Source organism: Durio zibethinus, chromosome 5 (assembly GCF_047325235.1).
Source record: "Durio zibethinus cultivar Kanyao isolate XHJ-2024 chromosome 5, ASM4732523v1, whole genome shotgun sequence".
In the NCBI taxonomy this organism is placed as follows: domain Eukaryota; kingdom Viridiplantae; phylum Streptophyta; class Magnoliopsida; order Malvales; family Malvaceae; genus Durio; species Durio zibethinus.
In genome coordinates this window covers 34,901,641-34,922,264 of record NC_143166.1, presented here as the reverse complement: position 1 = coordinate 34,922,264, position 20,624 = coordinate 34,901,641, and the positions used below count along the sequence as shown (strand labels likewise).

Genomic DNA, 20,624 nt, shown 5'->3' with positions numbered 1-20,624 from the left:
GACCGGTTCAATGATCGAAAGTCCATTCAAGTTTTAGGAGGGTTTGATAAGAAATTAAAGTTTGTTAAATGAGTTTAAGTATAATTTTTAGTTTAAATTTCAGGTTGGGCTTAAAAAAAAAAATTACACTTCGAGTTTTGCTTAAATAGTATATAATTAAAATACTATAATTATATCAATATATAAATTTTAATTTTTTATTTAAATTTTTATATTTTATTTTAAATTTTATTTTAATTTTTTATTATATAAATTAAGTTTGATAAATGAGTTTGAGATTTATTTTTTCGATTTAAGTTAGAATTTAAAAAAATTTTAAAATTCAAAGTATCGAATCTCATTAAATTTGAATAAATATATAAATTATTAATATCAAACATAAAATCATAAATCTCTCTATTATTGCCCCTCTTTTTAATTTGTTAGGTATAACTGCGTGCATGCAAGCAAATAATATCCTATGCAAATGATATCTAATGAGTTCCTCAATTGCCTTGCCTTCACACAATATAAAATCAATGCTTTTATTGAGTTCTGAAATTTGTAGATTTCATGATAACTTCTCATGAAACTTAATCCACGTATTATGACATAATAATTAATATCATCCAAATGAGAGAGAGAGAGAGAGAGAGTAAAAATGATGAAATGAGATGAAGAACTAAACATTCAAGAAAGAAAAAGCAGGCACGTTGATGGAATGGTCGTCCATCAACAAAAGGTGCATGCTAAATCAAGGGTACATAGCTACGAGCGGAGATCCGAAGTAGGCTGGAGAGTATACAATTGGTGAAGTAAGATAGTCAATTTTAATTTCTGGTTCTTCTTTCTTTTCGTTCACAACCTCCATACTTTCTATATGGGCTTCGCCAACGTCCTTCCTCAGAATGCTTGTCAGTTTGGTTGCATCAATTCCTTCTCCAATCACCACAGCTTTATCTTTTCCATCTCCTTCCCAAGTAACTGATATCACACCTGCATGTCATTAATATTAAGAAAAAGTACAAAACCATATGTTAGATATTATATAAATTCATTTCCCAAAATATTCATTAGTTTAAATATAACCAGAAGAAGAAGCAGCAGCAGCAGCAGCAATAACCACCATAAGTTTCAGCTATTTTCTTCAATACTTTGGTTTGGAACGCCTCTTCCTCATCAGGCTTCCCCTTAATGCAGCTGCAAAAAAATCGTTTGGGGCTGGAGCTGCTCCTCTGTTGCATCCTAATAACTATCTTTTTCTGCCAAGGAATTAGTATTAAATCAAAAGTAACAATTAATCATAATTGCTTATACAAAACCAATTAATAAAGTGTTGATACAATTAGGCCTATGTGATGTATATGCTACTTTTTGGAAATAATAATTGGACTTACCTTCATCTTCTAGTTCAACCGTGTCAAAGGAAATTAACCTTAATTCGAAGAGATTATTATTATGCAGTGACAATGAGCGAGAACTAATTTGATAGATAATCAGGAATTAGACCAGTTTTTATAGCATTCTCATCATACACACCTAACCTAACGCAACAGAAAATTTTTGTTTGTTTTTGTTTGTTTGTTTGTTTACTCAAACGATCAATAGTCAAAGAGAATTCAACTTAATTTGAATAAGCAAATTACAAAAATCAGATAAATGAATACTTAGTATAAAGGATCACTTTCGGAGCAATGTCATGGATACTTAGATAATAAAAAGGATCACTTTCCCAGCAAAGTCTTGCCATGTGTATATATTTTACTCTGTAGACTGACAATAAATTTCTGTAAAAATCATCATCAACATATGACATTTTCCTTTCATTAATAATATTTTGTTAGTTGTTACCTAATGTTGGTTTAAATTTTCCGTTCACTCCAGTATATTTTTCAATCCTCTTCCTTATGAATTGACTCTTATCTTTCATACAAATTTCAGTCTTTTATAAGATATAAAACAAAACTTATCGTCCACAAGGGAGGAAAGTCATCCATATAATTTTCTCTTTTTTCTTTTCTTTTTTTAAAGTTTATATTCCATACACATTTGTATGACCAAAGTATTTGGCTTTGGAATGCATTAGGTCCCTAATTTATTGCATTTCTTTTTGCCTTAATCATTAGTTTTTTAATTTAAAATATAAACACATGCACTTAATTTAATTTATTTATATAGTTTTGATTCATATGAGACATTTAATAGATTTGAAATTTAAATTATAACGCTTACAAACCTTTCATGTATTTTCAATCTATAATTTTTTAAAAAAACGCACAAATGTGAAATTAAAATCATATAATATTTTTTTATGTTATGGATTGATTGGTGCTTCTAGAATGGTATATATCTCATTATTAAAAATAATTGACAAAAAATCAACTACGTAAACTGGATTTATAAGTACTATTACAAGTAACATGAAAACTAAAATGTAAATAAAATAGCAAAGATTACACAAATGATCATCAATTTAATAATCACAATAGATAGGGGTATGAATATGATACTGCTGGCTCTGCTACCTTGCATTTAGCAAAAAAAATTTTCAAAATTTCCAACATTCAAAAGGAAAAAAAAAAAAAAAAAAAAAACTTTTCTTCCACAAAGAGTTGGAAGACCGTCCATGATTTTTTATTATTTTTTTGTTGAAGATTGAAAAGAGGTTGGGAAACTGAAAAAGAATTACAAATGTAAAATTTTAAAATTCAGATCAAAGATAATCTCGCACATTGTAAGTTACAGATGAAGACATGATGAATTAAGTCAGCGGTCAAGTTCACCGTCCATGAAGTTTCTTTTAGAGATAATTTTTCAACTATGTAAACGTAATCAAAGAGAGAGCAATTCCCAATCAAATTAAAGCCCCCTTATCATTCATTGTTAATGAAAAAAAAATTAAGAAAAGATGCAGACCCAAAGCCTTCTTATTACACCATATCAAAGCTGTGGTTGACTAATGTCTAATAGTTAGTATCTAGTTCTGAGGCCTGGGCTTTGTATCTGACATAAAACTTGGCGAAGAAAAAGCTAAAAAAGAAGTACATCAAACTGAAAACATCCAATGTCTTATCTTAGAAGCATCCTGTGACTCAGGCTTAGAATCCGTGTCCTCTTTCTTGAACGTAAATAGATGGTAGACAGGCAGAATCAGGCAATGCATAAGGTAATGATGAAAGGGTTTTTCAAGGTTCTTGTGGTCGCCTATAAATCCAAAGCCGGTCTGAATTAGGGTGAGATAAAGGACTAACAAAGCCCCAAAAGTGGAGATGCCAACCACCCAGCTTCTAAAGTAATAGTGCACCAACCGTGCTCTAATCCTAGCATAAGAGGAATCATAATAAGAATTAACATCGGATACCACTTTTTGTAAATAGGAATCCCTACCATCACTTGCTATTTCCTTGCAGAGGCCATTCACAAGTTTTGCCACTTCTTTGTTGTTACCTAAAGAATGGTGGAGAACTCCTTTGTGGCGAAGAAGTTCCACATCATGAGCTGAGTTAATTAGCCCATCAAAGAAGAACAAATACGATGTGACATATGGTTTGCACTCTGGATGGCATTGTTCATAGGCAACCATGTTTCGAAACAGGGTTCCTTTGTAATCATCGATGTAGAGAGGAGGGATTTTCAGCCACCTTTCTTCAGAGCGTACATCCAATGGAGGACAATTAATGGCTTTCTCTATGACGACACCAGTTTCCATCAGCTCCGTCATGGACCGCATCATGTCAGTTCCCTCTCCAGTAATTCCCTCTCTTGCTATGTTCTTTGCTCCGTTGCTTGAATTTCTTGTCTTGCTAGTTTTTATTCCTTCTTCTGTTGTATGTTTTGCTGCTTTACTGCAATATTCACTTGTCTTGCCAGTTTCCTCCGCTCCTGGTAAGTATCTTGGGAGGATGCTGAGCCTAAAAAGGTCGATAAAGTGCTGCCTTTTCTCAAATCCTTGAGCATTTACGCTCCGCACGTCAAAGTTTGACTCCTTCTGCAGTAGAGGATGGAAAAAGCAGAGGGCAAGGTCTTCCAAAGATGTGGTTGACTCGTCTGATCTTCTGGTCAACTCGAACAATTTCTGTAAAACAAATAGAGGTAGCTGGTTTTCAAGCATGATCAAATCTCGGCGAAAAGTTGGCAGCATCCACCTTTTAACAGATCGGGCATGGTGAAAGTTGTTCCGCTTTAACTCTCTGAAGAGCTCGACAATGAAGCAGCCATCAAAGAGCATCATCCTAACAAATTTATCCTTGCTATGTTTTTCAGCTTTATCCCAGTAGCACCTACGAGCATCCTGCTCCAAATCTTCCATGGCTTTCATCACTGGGTCTAATTCGATCCCATTAGGCGGTTCTAGACGAAACAGGCGATGAAAGAATTCCCATTTCAGCTCTTCCATTTCTTTTAATCTTTCCTCTCCATGATGGTAAGGACCGATTGAGATGATATTGGGAGTATAGGCGTTGGGTTGCACCTCACGTATGTTTACAGGGACCCTGTATATGCAGGCATTTTGTCTGTCTTTGGGAAATTTAACCTCCAACTCCTCCTCCAACGCAGCTTTCCACTTAGAAACTCCAATGGGTTCCCCTGGATTTAAGTGTTGTGGATCCCTTCTTTTGGCAATGCCATGAAAGGTTCTGCTTATCTTAGGCAAAAGCAACCTTGTAAGCGAGCCGTTTCTCATTTTGAGATGAAAGACGTACTAGACCAGTCAGAATCGATCAGGTTGCGAACTTGCAATTCAAGACGGATATGCACGGAGTCAATGCTGAAGTCTTTTTATTTTATTTTATCAACTAAGTAAGGAACAACTTCCTCGAAGCGATGATAGATTGTCAGCGGCGTTGCCAATGGGTAGCAACGGAGCATGGCCCGCCAAAATTAATACCTTTATATAGACCGTATTTTTTTTTAATGAAATTTATTATTTGAATCTGTTCTCCCGTTGAATTTACCATCTCTGCGCTTCTCTCTGTACCTAACTTTGGCTCAATCGATTGGTGAAGGTGATTGGTTGTCATGCAGCTACGCTGATGGAATTGATAAACCTTTTTTCAAATAAAGCTAAAATATTATAAAATTTCAAAAAGAAAATCAAGCTTTTAAGTATATGCAAAAAAGAAGCACATTAAATTAAAAAAATTTATAATCCTAAAAGCAGATTTAGTCAAAACATCAGTACAAAAATTACCTTATTTTAACACATGTTAAAATACACATTATCATGGCCTATTATGTATTGGTTAAATTATGGTTTGGATTAAAATCTTCCCCACCCCCTTTTTTTTCAAAATTACTTGACTTTTATTGTATCTACGCTACTTTTTTTTTTTTTTTCCTTTTGAAGCTCAAAATTACATCATTTAAGCAAAATTGCTTTTATATATTGGTTAAATATACATAATTGCTTTTATTTATTTCCTTAATATTCTTTATTAAGGAATTTTGCTCACTAACTGATAGCACGCTCCCATTTGTCTGTACCAAAAAAACCAAAATAGAAAATAAAATTTAAAAAAAAAAACATTGGCATTTGACTTAACAGATTGCCATTGTGAAGACATTTCATGGCATAGTTCATCAGTCAAATGAAGTAATATTTTGCTAACAAATTATATAACTTAAATTTAATTATCTAAAACATTGGGATTGGAAGACAAAGGAAATGAGGATATAAAAGAGGAGGAGAGAGACAGAGAGGGAGAAAGCACAAAGGAAATTGAAGACATATAATTAAGTTTCAGCAAATGTACATGTGCTTCAACGCTAGCTTTGACTGGGTGACCATTTCATCTTCCTCCCACCTACGACATGCAAGCGAAGATGATATACTGATTGACCTGAAGAGAGATATATAGGGAGAGAAAAAGAGAGGTATAATTACAAACATGAGTATGAACAGCAAAACAAATAAAAAACTATGATGATAACTCTAGTTACAAGTTTTATCTTTATTTTACAGGCATCATCTTCGCTGATCAGTGGTAGTATATGCTCTTAAAGTGTATTCACAACTTTGATTATGCATTTCTCAGCTTGTTGCAAGTCCAGTATTTGCATATTCCCAACCTATTTCGTCCACGTGCTTGTTCGAGCTTGTATTTTAATGTCTTAAACAACTTCATAGCGTAAGTTTTATAGTCATAACTGATTGTAATATACAATCAATCCCGAAAGACATAAATAGAAGAACCATCTACAATCAATGCTGTGAAGGAAGGATTGGATCACCCTTTGAATGCCAGGAAATGGTTTGAATACTCGGCCCACAGACTTTTGTTGAGTCTTGGGCGAGAAATTGGGAGGCCCCCTTTGCCTTGACTTAATGGGTTTCTGTTAGTATGAAAAAATATTCATACAGACCCAGAGCCGGTCGGACCATAATGAATATGGCGGCAATTCCATTCCGAATTTCTTAACACAAACCCTTCAAGCCAAGGCAAAGAGGGCTGTAGCCAACTTGCTAAGGTACAGTTAGGAAAAGCACAAAATAATCCACGGGGAGATCCATGAGAATCACCTTCTCTGGCAAACCTAGTGTTTATTTTTTTAATACAAATGGCAGCATCGTAGCTGAAACTAAGATCTGTACCAACCACGCAACCGCCATAAATGGTTGGCTTCAACGAAACTGGTTGGATAAACAGCCTAGGCACAAGAAATAATATTTAACATTAACTTACAGGAAAAAGAACAGTGTAATAAAAGCAGTGCAAGGGCATTTACATATACATTTTACCAAAATTTGTGTGCTGAACCCTAATTTTATGAACTAATTCCTAATCATTGACAAGAGGCAGATAATTTAGCACTGTATTCCTTCTTGATGTTGACCATCATCTCACTTATATGATATTGGACCAGACCTTGATACAGCAAACCTTGGCAGCGGACTGGGACCTGTGCTTCCTGAAGTCGATCCTTCAGGGTACTTGACTTTACGGCTTGAACTGTAATCCAAAGGCCCAGACCGGCGAACATTTCTATGTTTAGTTCCAACTCCCCGTAGACTTCCACTTTCGGCATCATAAGGGTGCTCTTGGCTGTGTGATGATGATCCTTTAAAGTAACCTGAATCATTGGCACTATACTGTGGAGTTGAATCTCCACGGGGTTGCCTCATTATAGGGGATGCATGTGCCAACGATACAGCAGGTGAATGGCGAGGTGAAGCACTTAATAATGCCAGTGGCATCAAAGGAGAGTTTGCATAGTACTGGCTATATATTGAATGAAGAATAGCATAAGGAACGTGGGTTTCGAGACAGCTTCTTGGAAGGTATGGTGAAATGTCACAGAGTTGGTCAAGAAAAATAAGCTTGGCTACTAGATGAGTTCTGCACATATCAAAGGACGAATATCAACACTTCGCAATAGTATTATAACAACAGGATATGCATACAGATGAGATGTCAATATTGGTTTGTCATGATTTGTTTCAAGTTTCACATGTAATATAGCTCATAAAATTTATCAAACAAAAAGAAACTCAATATGTTGACATTTTAAAAAGCTTATTAATATTGTACCCAAAAAAAACGCTTATTAATAAGATCCGTCAAGAAGATGTCAAAATTAAGATTTAGATAGTATTTTAAGACATGCTAAGAGGAATTGAAGCAGACTTCAGAAGCATCAGTAAGCGCTAGTGCTCCAGCTATGGTTAGCATAGGTCTCAAGTGAAAGTTCTACAATTAAAGAAAAAAAATGGCATGAAGGGACTGTACAGATATCAGTATAATGTACCTGTTAGCTTCATTCCATGAATCTAGTACAATTCCCGCCGAGAATTTAACAAATAGCTGCATTGCAGATTTTATACTAGCTTCTGCTGACACACGTATATCAGGATCCAAACTGTCACCATTACCAACATGACCATTTGAGAGCAACTGTCTCTGGTGACGTTCACGTGCCAATCGAACATGCTCACTTCCGGCTAATACAGCATTAATGCACCTGTCAAGTTAAAACTATTAGCACTCCAGTCAAACATCATATTGCAACCCCCTCTCTTCACAACAATCCATACAGAAGCAAAGCTTGAGTAGTAATGATCAACAGTCTAATAGAAAGTTGTCTCCTGAATGACATCATCAAGAAGCCACAATTTTGACAAAAACAACCAAAGCTGGTGAGCAGGTCAGGAAGTATTCCATGCAAAATAAAAGTAGCACCTACATGAGGCTTATCAAGCCTCTCATTTTACAATTATAAGAGAGATTTTGAACTATTAAATGATAAACCAACCAGTCAATATTTGTTGGGTTAGATATACTAGCTACAAGGCATTCAGTTTGTAATGCAACATCCCATGGTCTCTGGAACTCAGTCACCCCAAAATTTTTTTTTTTCTTTATTAAAAAAAAAAAGAAAATCAGAAAGGGAACCAACCTTGCCAAACAATGAATATTGTTGTTGAAACCCCCCGTGTCAACATTGAAGCCAGTCGTGTTCCAGATATTTGATGTCATGAAGGTGGCAAATAAATAAGGCAACAAGTTCCAGGACCCATCATTTGCACCTCCAACTTCTTCCAAAATAGATCTAACCCACTCAGAGTCATGATCACCAGCAAGAGCAACACTGTTTGCTGCCCCCCTCATTCTTCTGATTTCCCTCTTTTCAGGTATTTCTTCAGGTATGTGCTTAACTACACCAGCAAGCAACGAATAAAATAAGGGCGCACCTTCTTCAAGCACAGCTCCAGCAGCTTCAGCTAAAAGTTTATCAAAAGCCAAAGCCTGTCCTGCCTCAATACAAAAACCAATTATTGTATCCAAATCCACAATTTGCTTCAAACAAGCTTCTTTTTCTATTCTGTCACCAGAATGCATGCTGCCAGCAACTGCTTCTAACAACTCACGATTTGACCGTAATGATGTGTCTATGCAATTCAACAGGGCAGCAGTGTGTTCTTTCATCATTCTATCTAGTCTGTCAACTCCATAACCACCAAAAATACGAACAAATGCCTGCAATTCTCCAAGATCAGTGACGGACTCAGCAAAATATCCACCAACTGGTCTCGTGCTTTTGAAGCATTTGTGCATGGGTGCAAACAGAATTCCAGCACCGGACATATCCTTCACGATGTTTTCTATGTACCAGTTGCAGACAACCTCTGTGGCTGATCCAGTATGTTGCTCTGCTGGTTTGTCAAATAGATGCAGAGAAGAAACAGGTCCGGAGAAGGTCTCGGAGAGTAAAACTTCTCGAATTCCTTGTGTTAGATCCATGCTAATGTGCTGTTCTGCTAGATGGACTATATTCATGTGTCTGCGGATCAGTGATTCTAGAATAGAGGGCCTTTGAAGATCATTATCAGTTTTCAGTACTGCAAGTACTCTCCTTCTGAAGTTCCCGAGGATGCATTCCCTCATGTACTGCACATATGATGAGAATATTATAATTAAAACATATGAATTACCTAATGGCCTTCTTGGAATATTTGACCACAGATGACCACACCACAACAAGAAAAATAAGCAAGATAATCTTGCTTTCAACTAATATGTTAAATAGCCGCTTAAAAAAACCACCTAATAACTTGAACACCAATTTACCAAGCAAGTTAGCAGAATATAATAGCCAACTTGGAACCTATCAGTGGAATTGTAAATGAAATGGAAACATATTCTAGGAAACCAACAGGCCAGGCTCACATCTAACTACCGCTACAAAAAAGGGCCAGAGACAGATTTAGCACAACCCACCTCCCTCAGAACAAAGACATGGTTCAGAACACATATAGGTTCCATATCATTCAAGACTGAACACAAATTGGTCAACCTCTGCATTGCAGCCTCCAACCTAGAATAAAACAAGAGTTGACACTATTAACTTATTGATCCAGATGATCACGGCAAAGAAAGGAAAAGTTCAGGCAAGCGCCTTACATTTTGATTGAATTGTTATTTTCTGGATAACTCTCATGGCCTGGCAAAGGATAACCAACTGCTCCTTTTGGGGATTTTGCTGAAGGAATTGAAACTCTGGAAGCATTATTCAAATAAAATGCTGCTTGCTCTGGAAGAAGCTGAGATAACTTGAAAACTTAGGTTTATAAAATGGTAATCATCTTCAAGTAGTTTATACTGGAACATGAATTAAATACCAACCTGCATCTCCAAAGCCCCAAATCCACCTTCAGAATCAAGGATGTTTATTAGACCTTCCAATCCTCCCATGATTGATTCAATGAGAGACTCAACATATAGGACTGCATCTCGCCCAATTTTTGTCACCTGATTATTATGATAAATATAAAGCAGATACCAACTTTCCCCCTTTAATGTTTCCTTCTAATTAGAGGAAAAAACAAAAGAGATACTAGAGATTAAGCATTAATACTCTCCAAACAATACAGGTCGTAAGTCATAACTTGTCAGAATGGTAAGTACACCAACGTGTGGAGTTTGTGCAATCACTTGAATAATAGAGGATGAAAGACTATGACATGTGCGGAAAGGTTGGGGTGTTTCATGCTGCTGGTTTAATTAAATCATTACCTCTTCTGGAACAATTGAAGATGCACACTCTGGAAAACTACTAGCAACACCAAGCCATGCACAGCAGTGCTGGGGACGCCCCTCTGGTCCAAACATAGTGTTTCTAAAGACCTATTACAACAGGTTTATAGAAGTCACTATTACATGCAAGATATTTCAATAGAAAGAACAGGAAAAGAGTTTCAAAGCATACTGCTGTAAGGTGTTGGTGGTAGAAATATAGCTTTTTGAGACTACCATGCTTTGACAAATGAGACTCTAATTCATCAACACATCTGCATTGAAAAAGATCCATATATTTTATCACTGTGTTTTTAACATAACAAAACAAAACTGTATGAGTTTGTTTAGGTGTTAGGTTGATAGGCTTTTAATTTTGAAAGAATATGAAATTGAGTTTACTTAACAGAATTTCCAGATCAGACAAAAGAGTGACTTTGGACATAAGAATTGTTTTCGAAGGAATGAGAAAACTGGACATGCGGGTTTATCATGAACTCTATCAATTGCTCCATTCATGAAGACCTTCAAATATCAATTATTGGAGATAAGATACATTATATGTTAAAAAATTTTCCTTGGTAACAGTGGCAATGCTGGAGTATCATCATTCTCAACATCTGTTAACACATGCTACAACAGCTATGCATAAACAAACTGATGTTCCCAATATGCAAAAAACACATGAAAACTACTGTATAACTCATCTTTTCAAAGTAAATTGTTCCTTAAAAACGAAATGAAAATTTATTTTCCCATATCACAAAACATATTGAGTGCAGTTAATGTATTTGGGTGAGTTATCATGTGAATCAAAGTCAGGGCACCTGGACCAATTGTATGCCGCATTTCCTTCTGATAGTAACCCTTCCTTTCCGGTGGAGACAGTAGCTTTCTCCAAATGTCTTATGTTTATAGATGATCGAGCAGATGTAACAATAATCAATATAGACAACCAATCTTTACGGAAGTCCTGGTTAAGAATCACATATGATTTTCGATTAGGCAAACAATCATAAACAAGCTACTTCTAGATGCATTTTGGTAATGGTAAAGCAAAGTGATAACAGCAGCATAAAGAATACTTCTAAAACAACTTTAATAAAATGGATGAAAATGTTCTCCCGCACATGTATATCAGAGAACAAAGGTGTTTAAATAACAGAGAATAAGTTCAATGTCCAACGTTCCCTACAATCAGAGAGGAACCAGTATAAGAGAATATCTTTGAAAACTATAGTAAAACATGGAGCACATATTTGTGGACCAAGTAGATGCATAAGTTGGAATCATTTCACAAATATAATACACACACACACATATATATATGTATGTATGAATATTATATTTATATATATAAACTATTCCTTGTGGCTTAATATGCCATTAACTATGAACAAAAGGCTATGCAACTAGAGAGACTACGTCAGCTAATACTAGCTACATAGGCAGTACATATTACACCAAACTCAGCTATTCCTATTATTATTTAGTATAGATTTATGGATTCATCCTTGAAAGCGGAAAAAATGGTTTATAGATTCCATACAGATAGGTCACATGTGATTGCAGAAATATTTTCACCCTGCGGCTTGGGTATATTTTCAAGGTGCTGGACAATCTGCTGAAAAAGTGTTTTCAAGGTTGCATCAAGATCAAGAGCCACCATTCCAGGAGCTCCAAGCAAAAACCGGATTCTACCAGCACAGGAAGAGAGATATGATAATGCATAACCTCGAATTGCTGCATTGAAAGATGTAAAATCTTAAAATTACAATTAACTTGTGTGAAAATTTTCATGCATTAAAAGAACAGCATAGTGTAATATCAGCACTGAAAAGCATGTGACCAACATTATAGCAGTGAATAGAAATAGAGATAAATTTATAACTAAATCATTAGCCATGGCATCAGTGTTAACAGACACTATATTTTCGAAGATTTTACCCAGTAACAGGGAGTAGACCTGCTTTGGCCTAGATTTTGCTTACTAAGTTTTTTATTTGAAAGATATTTATTTCGATGAGGGAATGAAAATGGATGTTTCTTGCTTAACAAAAGGCAGATGCACTGGAAGCTTTTGGTGACATTTAGGCCTCCTTGATGGATTTATGATGCCATGGTGTAGTCTACTGCCTTCTTTTCCATGTTCCCACATTTTGAGGGAATGCTTTTGCATTCTCTCCTTCCAAGATGCCTTTACCATCCTTCAGCCTTTGACACAAGAAATGCCAGCATCTTGAAAGTTACACATTCACGTCGACACATACTCAGAGATCTTTTCATATTTGTCTATCTATAACATGCATCTTCTAGATGAAAAGTCTATAACATGCATCTTCTAGATGAAAAGTAAACTTCATTTATTCACCCTTGTCAATAGTTTGTTTATATAAAAAAAGAGACTACCTGCAATATACTTGCGCACTAGACAGCATAAATGGTCCATTCCATCCAACAAGAACCCAATAGTTGGATCATTTGGATCCTGCAACAAATCATCTGTCAAAGTTAAGCAACTGGTTATGTTATCTTAATCACAAAGATAGATTTAGTGATAACATAATTCAATTTATTCATTCAGAAGAAGAAGCCGTAAAAAAGTTTACAAGAAAGGGAAAAGAATCAATTAATGACCAACAACAACATTAAATATTAATACAAGCAAAACCAAGGACAAGAAAAGGACACAAACTAGAATGCCAAAATATCTTCAAGGAAAAGGTTTATTGATATAAGGACCAAAAACTTTACTTACTATGTCAACTGGAACCATTCGAGCACCTTTTGATTTTGATGATGCAATTCCTACATGTTGAAAATACCAGATAACCTCACATTGAGCCAATGCCAAGGCGGAAAAAACCATCTGTGGGGAAGCAGAAAATTATTAAACAAAACATCAAGAAGAAGAATTCTCTCTCTATAATTTATACAAGTAAATTAGGTAATTTTAGGCCAATAAAGTTAAGATAGCAGTGAGAGTAAGGTGTTAGATATCCTCCTGAAGTATATATAAATTAAAACAATGCCAATAAAAGTTGCAAGGCATGCTGCCCAACTGATGAAACGCTTTGGCTAATGGATGTTAACAGCATTACTATCCCAACCAGTTGGAAATTAAGATACAAGAAACATTATTTACATATCCAGAGCTTATTTTTAAAGAGAACAATTTAATATACGCAAAAAAAGAAGGCTTTAGAAGGAAAGAAACACACTAGGAGAAAATTTAAATAGGAAGGAGTTCTTAAACGAGTCTGGTACCAATCATACCTGAATGTTTGGAGCCAATAAACTTGGTTGATCAGTGAAAAAGAGCACCATCCTACCAATTTCTTGCTTTAGTAGTATTCTCCTCTCACGGTGTATAGCATCACATGATATCAATGCTTGCTCGTGTACTTCACTGAGACCATAAACCAATTTACCATTTAATATTAAAGCTGAAGATGACATGTAGATCAGAAACCACAGGAAACAACAGCTTTAAAAAAACTATGTAATCTTATAAAATATTTATTAAATGCATAAAGACAAAGAAAGATCAAATGTTTTCATGTCTTGAAATTCTTTGATTGCTTTTTTTATATGGATTAACACAATTCAGTCTTCTCAGTGAACATATATATAGGTTTATGTATTGAATTTTAAGCCATGTCTTCTGCATTTCTCTCTTTTTTTTTTTTTTTCTGATTCATATTAGTCATCACATCCGATGACTTGCACCATAGTTAGAACTATGAACTTTAATCTAAAACAACATCATTGGACATAGACATCTTTCTATTCTCCATCCCCTCTATAGCTGTATGTTTCTTCTCTTCTTCCGCTGCCACTGTATACTAACTTTATGTGAACTTGCAAAGTGATTTTAAACATCGCATTACCAAGAACTTGATTTTCGGTTGGACTTAATCTTCAACCAAGTACACATTTACATGACATTCCTTAGAACTTGACTTTTGCATCCCTCTAACTTCCAGATTCCAGAGGGCTGCTATAGTGGTAAATAGCAAGACCTATTTAGTCCTAGTTGCACATTCAATGACAAGTTAGCAAAATTCTATGGCATATTTATACAAATTGAAGGTTAGAACATACCAATTAAACAAATAAAGCTACAAAATGATGGTGTCACTGAGAACAAAGGAAAACCATCAAAATGATAAGTTCTTCCTCTGCAATTTCTAATCACAGCTCATAAAAGTAAAACGAGAATATAGTACAGATCCTGGCACTTATCATACCCTATCATTTTAACAACTTGTTTGGCCACACTATATTCCAAATCTGCTTCTTTTTGTTTCGTCCGCCCTGATTTTGCCATCTTCTTTGACTCTAATATCCGAGGCAAAACATATAACTGATAATCCTCATGCAATAGTACATACTGCATGCCCAAAATTACAAGAAGAGTCAGCCATTAATAATTGAGAAAAAATAGTTTCAGATTCAGAAAGTAAAACTTACCTCATCCCTGAATAATGTAAGAACTAAATTTTCCTTGAGTACAACCTGAAAGCCATTAGGGAAAAATAAGCAAACAGAAGGACAGAACAGACAATAATGAAATAAATATAGGTGCTTAGAAAAAAATGAAAAGTCACAAATAATGACAGCCAATCACTTTCCAGCAGAACAATCCAAAGCCCAAAAGGAGTGCAAATAGTTTTACTAAGATTCAAGAACTCTAAGTTCAGCCTTCTCAGCTGTATGATGGGTATAACTTATTTGCTAGTATATGCCCGGAAAAATTATATTCAACTGATAATTATCTAAAGAAAGAAGCCAAACTACATGAGTCATAATACAGCTGTTCAGAGGTTTAATGAAGAGAGGTAGAGATAAACCACCAATTAAAGTGGTTGAGGTACTGTTTTTTGAGAAATAATTTGGTTTATTTCACTGCACACATTGTTAATCCTGTATGCAGATATAGGCAATTTTTATAAGATTTTTTCGTATGAAGAAAAAAAGCTTGAAAGGAAAAAAGTATAATTTGTATCAATATTGTTATTTTACCCATTGGCATATATACCAATCTGAACTGCAAACTAAACACAACAAGAGAAGAAAGAACAAAAAGAATTATCAGGGGGTTACCAGAGCAATATCAATGCTAGTGACACGAAGCAGCTCATCAGGACAAACTAAATATCCAAGTAATACCCACTCCCTGTAAGCAGTAACATTTGCCAGATCTTGGGCTCTCTGCAGTATAGAAAAAGATGTCAGAAATGCAGTTACAATAAGCAGTCTTTTTTAGGAAAAAGAAAGTTTGAATTTGCTAAAATAATTTAGAACAGAAATTATCTGGAAAATACAAACATCTTAAAGAATCTCAAAATCTTTCCAAGTAACAGTATTTACCATTGGATGAGCAGAATTTGTAAGAATGTCCGGATACCGAGGATGATAAGGACTTAAAAATCCCTCATTTCGCAGCTTCCTTGTGTCTGTGGATAGGAAAATAATAGGACCCACAGCCTCTAAAACCTGGAAATACAGATTGGAACAATCAGTAACTATCTCTAACATAAACACATGTGACTCTTGGAATTAAAGCTCTTGGAAAGATAAGGTTCTGCAACAATCATTCAATATTTAAGTGACAAAAACCACCACACTAACACAAAACTAGACAAAAGCTTTCTAACTAGTGGGCATTTATATATGTAGTAGAACTTTATAAAAAGATAATCCTACATTAGAAATTTATATCCTTAATTACAACTTACAAGCACCATTTCAAGCATTGTTAATATTTCTTTGTTCCTTTGAGGCAGTTACAAACATTTACATCAAACAGAATCTTGGCTACATGGAGATGGTGACCTAATCCGCAATCTTAAGAAAAGGAGGATTGATCTTTTCTTCCAGAACTTTCCCAAGATGGTTGACTAAATCTTTAATCATTTCCAAAAAAAAAAAGAATAGAAACTATTTGAAAAAAGTAGATTTGAATCTGAAAAGAGACAAATCAATATAAATGGTGACAAGAGTACCAGGGAGGAGATTTCCTCACTACGTAGGCATGGTCACTTTCAGAAAACCAGGCCAGCAGCTAATATTTTCGAGAACTTGAAGAAAATTTCTGGCTAAAAGACAAGGATACTACAAAGCATATACTTGGGCAAAATGAAGCAGAAACATCACCAACAATCATTATCTTGTTATATATCAAAAATAAATGTAAAAGAAAACAAGGAACATTATAAAAATCATGTTCATTGGATAAAGCATGAAAATGACCTCTCCAATACGTGGGCTGACAAAATTGAGATCTTCTTGTAATCCTTTCAATGGCGGATCATAAGAGTCTATGAATTGAACCAACCTGAAATTCAGAGGAAGAAAATTACCCATATTACTTGCAAATATGCAAGAATAACAATCATATGACAATTTGCTTTTAAAAAATGTTCAAGTAAAAGCAGTATCAACCATATTATAAATATGACTTCTTCGCATAAAAAAGGGGAGGAACTTTCATTTATCCTAAAGAAGATGATTTTTCCGTCATAATAAATGTCATGTGCTAAATAAACTAATTAACTAACCAGCATTAAGGCATAATACTAACTAAGTAGTAAATATTTTAAAGTCATATTGTTTATACAGTATTTTCTTCAAGCTCCAGTCTTCTAATCACAACAGTAAAATAAATAAAAACAAATGTATGTTTTTATATCAAAACTAGCTATAAAGTAATTACCCTTCAAGTTTCCTCAAAAAAAAAAAAAAAAACAAAAAAGGAATCTCCCTCAAGCATTTAAATATATACCAGCCAGAAATCAATTAAATGTACTGCAACATACTTAGAAGCAAACTGCAAGATTAAAAGGTAGTGAGTGAGTTCATACCGATGATAAAAATCACAGTCCCGTTCGTTTCTTGACATGGCATGCAAAAGATTATAAACTTGCAGCATCATTTTCCTTGGTAACTGTTATTAAGGTATCAAGTCCATGAGCAAACCGGCAACACTTTTTTTTTCATGCAAATACTTGTTTCAGAAAACAGCTATAAGTTTTCAAGTAAGTAATATTGATTCTGTCTCTCACACACACAAACTCATGCAAACTTGTGCTTGCACACAAGGAGAAATATAATGCATGGCAGACTTACCTTCTCAGAAAAAAGATTGACACGAACAAAGGAACAGAAGAGATCCATAAATGCATGTAGTATAAGAGAATTTTGATGAGGCTGCAAAAAAGACCGTACCAAGTTAATAGAGAAATAATACAGAAACTAGTCATCATTTTCTTCAACTTCACCTCGACAATAAAAATTTCAAGATTTTTATTCTAATCAGGAAGGATACAACAAAAAACCTATCAGCAGGACCTAGTTAGATTAGATACATGATGGGTCTGATATCACTTCTTTTCTCACCTCCTATGCAGTCAAACATCAAAATGCAGGTGGACCAAATCGGTGTTTTGAAAAGCAACATAAGACTTGCAACATAGAAGAGTGAGTTCACACTTACCAACAAGGTGATAACGGTACTACTCAAGTCCAATATGAGTCTCAAAGCTTGTTCTCGGAATGCCATCAAATCAAGAAGGAGCTAATCCACGGAAAACAAACCAATCACTATTACAAGGATTCAACAAACCATTTTCATAATCTAATTATGCGTAAGGAAGAAACCTAACAGTATTTTTGAAGACCAAGAAAGTTAACGTTATCCAGCCTATATAACTAATAAGATGCCAACAAGACACTATGTAACTTAAATTATGCAGTGACACATATAGGAGATGGCTATGACACTAAATCCTAAAATTTAGTCTTAAACTAGGAAGTGAATGAATTCTGATAGGCCTTAAATGCCATTTTTGATAATACAAAAGTAGGATTATGTTTTTGCAGGGCAAGTAACCCCTCACCTGAACCCATGGTTCCAAACTCTGCAAATGAACTTCTGCGCTATCACTCAAAGCATCCAAAGCAGCCTTATCAACCTGCACCAACATTTATCAAGATAATAGAACAGTCAGATACTCACCAATAGAAAAAAGCCACCAAACTTTTGTGTATAGCAACATGTAAAATTCAATTCTTACACGCTCAAGTTGCAGTTTGTTGAAGTGCTCTGGGAACTTTTTTGAGAGCAATATACAAATCCTTGGCTGGTTGGGAAACACACCCGCTTTCCAAAATGCTTCCGAAAATGCATGACCTATAGGATCCGGGTAGTCCAAGATTTGGTTTAACCTGTAAACTTTGGCCATAAGGCCGTCTGCAACTTCAATCAGTTGCCCTGCCCACTGCATGTTCAAGGCCTTATGGGATCCACCACCTGAACTCTGGACTTGTCCATCAGAATTCATGTATTTAGAGGTCCTAGATGTCAAAGGAGGAGTCGTTTCAGGACCCAAGTACTCAGTCCACCTTGATGGACCCTCCCATTCCCTCGATCTCCCACCCGTAGGTGACAAGGATGAATCTTGGGAAGAATAATATTGCCGCGATTTCGCCATGAATGAATCAATTCACTCAAAGTTTCTGAAAATGGAAGCTCCAATTAGGACCATAATTATATATACTCCCACAAACTGCACCATATAGAGTTTCTCTTCTCTCTTTTTTCCCCCGTTTTCAGGTCACTCAATTCAAAGAGGAAGAATTCAATGCCTTAATTCAGTCAGAAAGTCATCAACTTTCACTTTGATTAACTACAAACATGCTTAACGAAGAAAATAAAGTAAAAAAATACAAATATTTCAAACTCAAAGTAAAAAAAAAAAAGAAAAGGAATAGTGCAATGTTAAAACAAACTAACAAAAAATCCAAAAAAAACCCCCCAAAATAAGGAAAAAATCCAAAATTAGAAACTTAAAACATAAAGTAAAAGCGTGTGAGTTGAAAGGATTTTTACCACAGCATTCGCTTGAAGCTCAACGATGCCTTCTTCTTTACCACATTTTGCAAAGAACCAGAGACAGAAAGCAAGAAACAAAGAATCGGTGTTGAGAATGCAAGAAAGAGAAAAAGTAAGGTTGGAATTCAGAGGTTTAGGTTTGAAAAGAAGGGGTTTCTTTTCTGGTCTTTAAAGAGCACCAACTCCAGATCTGAAAGAGAAACAGAGATCGTTACTTACTTGGCAGTAGACGTAGTCGTTTCTTTTTATTATTTTCAGTGACGGTTTATTTGTAATAAAATTAGAAACATCGGCGAACCTTTTTGTTATTTTTATTGTTTTATTTTTCTAATATTGAGAAAGTAGCGCGTCCGTAACGGTAAGAATAGCGCTAGGTCAAAGTTGAAGAACGAAATTTACAGTTGGCGGCCTTCTGTTTGTCGGAAAACTTTTTTGGAATGGTGCAGGCGTGAGTACTTGATTAAATCCCAAGCCTATTAGTGGAGCACATGAATTGGTAGGTCCAGTTTTGAAAAATTATTTGATAATTTTATAAATGAGATTAATATGTTAATATATATTCTATTTTTTTAATTAATTTTTTTTCTAAATATAGCATAAAAAATATATATTATTCTATTAATTTTATTTGTAATTGATACTCCATTTAATAATTTTTCTTTAAAAATATATACGTAAGATAAGAAATAATAAAATATTTTAGTACCTATATAGCTGACTTTTTTGGTTTAGTGGGAGAAGTTAAGCAGTGCCTATACGACAAGGATGGATCAGGTTATTTTTAGGTAATGAGTAGGACCCACATACTTGGCTTCGACATTACCCCACCATCATTATCTTTTTTTTACGGTTAAAATATGAGTGTAATAATGGATAATTAACTTGTCAAACAACCTTATTTTTTGAACCAGTCGTTTCAAATGAACCATAGTACTTTTGATTTAATTTAATATTGATATCTTTTTCGAAGTTTATATTTGATATAATAAAATATATATTTTATTCAATAAATCAAATATTATTATTTCATTAATAAATAAATATAAATCTTTAAAATAAATATACAAAAAATAATATTTTTAAAAAATTTATTTATTAATAAAATAATATCATCTTATACATTTTACTAATAAAATAACACCATTTAATTCACTGATAATAATATATAAAATTTATATATTAATAATACATTAAATATTTTTTTTTCATTAGCATTAGAATTTTCTTCAATAGTAGAC

The 20,624-nt window shown here is 34.5% G+C and overlaps 2 protein-coding genes across 2 annotated transcripts; both read right to left on the bottom strand.

Annotated features, from left to right (window-relative positions):
• Nucleotides 1–2,826: 2,826 nt before the first annotated feature.
• LOC111282599 (UPF0481 protein At3g47200-like) lies at nucleotides 2,827–4,924 on the bottom strand. The gene has a single exon (XM_022870750.2). The coding sequence runs from the start codon at nucleotides 4,661–4,663 to the stop codon at nucleotides 3,026–3,028; it is 1,638 nt and encodes a 545-aa protein (XP_022726485.2). The 5' UTR covers nucleotides 4,664–4,924; the 3' UTR covers nucleotides 2,827–3,025.
• Nucleotides 4,925–6,489: 1,565 nt separating this feature from the next.
• On the bottom strand, nucleotides 6,490–19,603 carry GRL (transcription activator). Its single transcript, XM_022869530.2, has 24 exons — nucleotides 19,384–19,603; nucleotides 18,569–19,010; nucleotides 18,392–18,466; nucleotides 17,989–18,069; nucleotides 17,622–17,702; nucleotides 17,357–17,439; nucleotides 16,746–16,830; nucleotides 15,864–15,989; nucleotides 15,597–15,704; nucleotides 14,964–15,008; nucleotides 14,741–14,883; nucleotides 13,767–13,899; nucleotides 13,249–13,359; nucleotides 12,900–12,978; nucleotides 12,040–12,233; nucleotides 11,318–11,463; nucleotides 10,684–10,765; nucleotides 10,491–10,601; nucleotides 10,101–10,226; nucleotides 9,879–10,018; nucleotides 9,696–9,792; nucleotides 8,374–9,365; nucleotides 7,726–7,938; nucleotides 6,490–7,316 (listed from the first exon to the last, which is right to left on the bottom strand). Exons 2-24 carry the CDS (start codon nucleotides 18,983–18,985, stop codon nucleotides 6,821–6,823), a joined length of 4,164 nt encoding a protein of 1,387 aa, XP_022725265.2. The 5' UTR covers nucleotides 18,986–19,010; nucleotides 19,384–19,603; the 3' UTR covers nucleotides 6,490–6,820.
• Between the last annotated feature and the right edge of the window lie 1,021 nt (nucleotides 19,604–20,624).

What these genes read in the sequence shown, in the direction of transcription:
- LOC111282599 (XM_022870750.2), bottom strand. Translation starts at nt 4,663, where the DNA reads ATGAGAAACGGCTCGCTTACAAGGTTGCTTTTGCCTAAGATAAGCAGA.
- GRL (XM_022869530.2), bottom strand. Translation starts at nt 18,985, where the DNA reads ATGGCGAAATCGCGGCAATATTATTCTTCCCAAGATTCATCCTTGTCA. An exon ending in GTACCGTTATCACCTTGTTG is followed by an intron (nt 17,703 to 17,988) that starts GTAAGTGTGAAC and finishes TCTTTTTTGCAG; the next exon opens with CCTCATCAAAATTCTCTTAT. An exon ending in GAATGGTTCCAGTTGACATA is followed by an intron (nt 12,979 to 13,248) that starts GTAAGTAAAGTT and finishes GATTTGTTGCAG; the next exon opens with GATCCAAATGATCCAACTAT.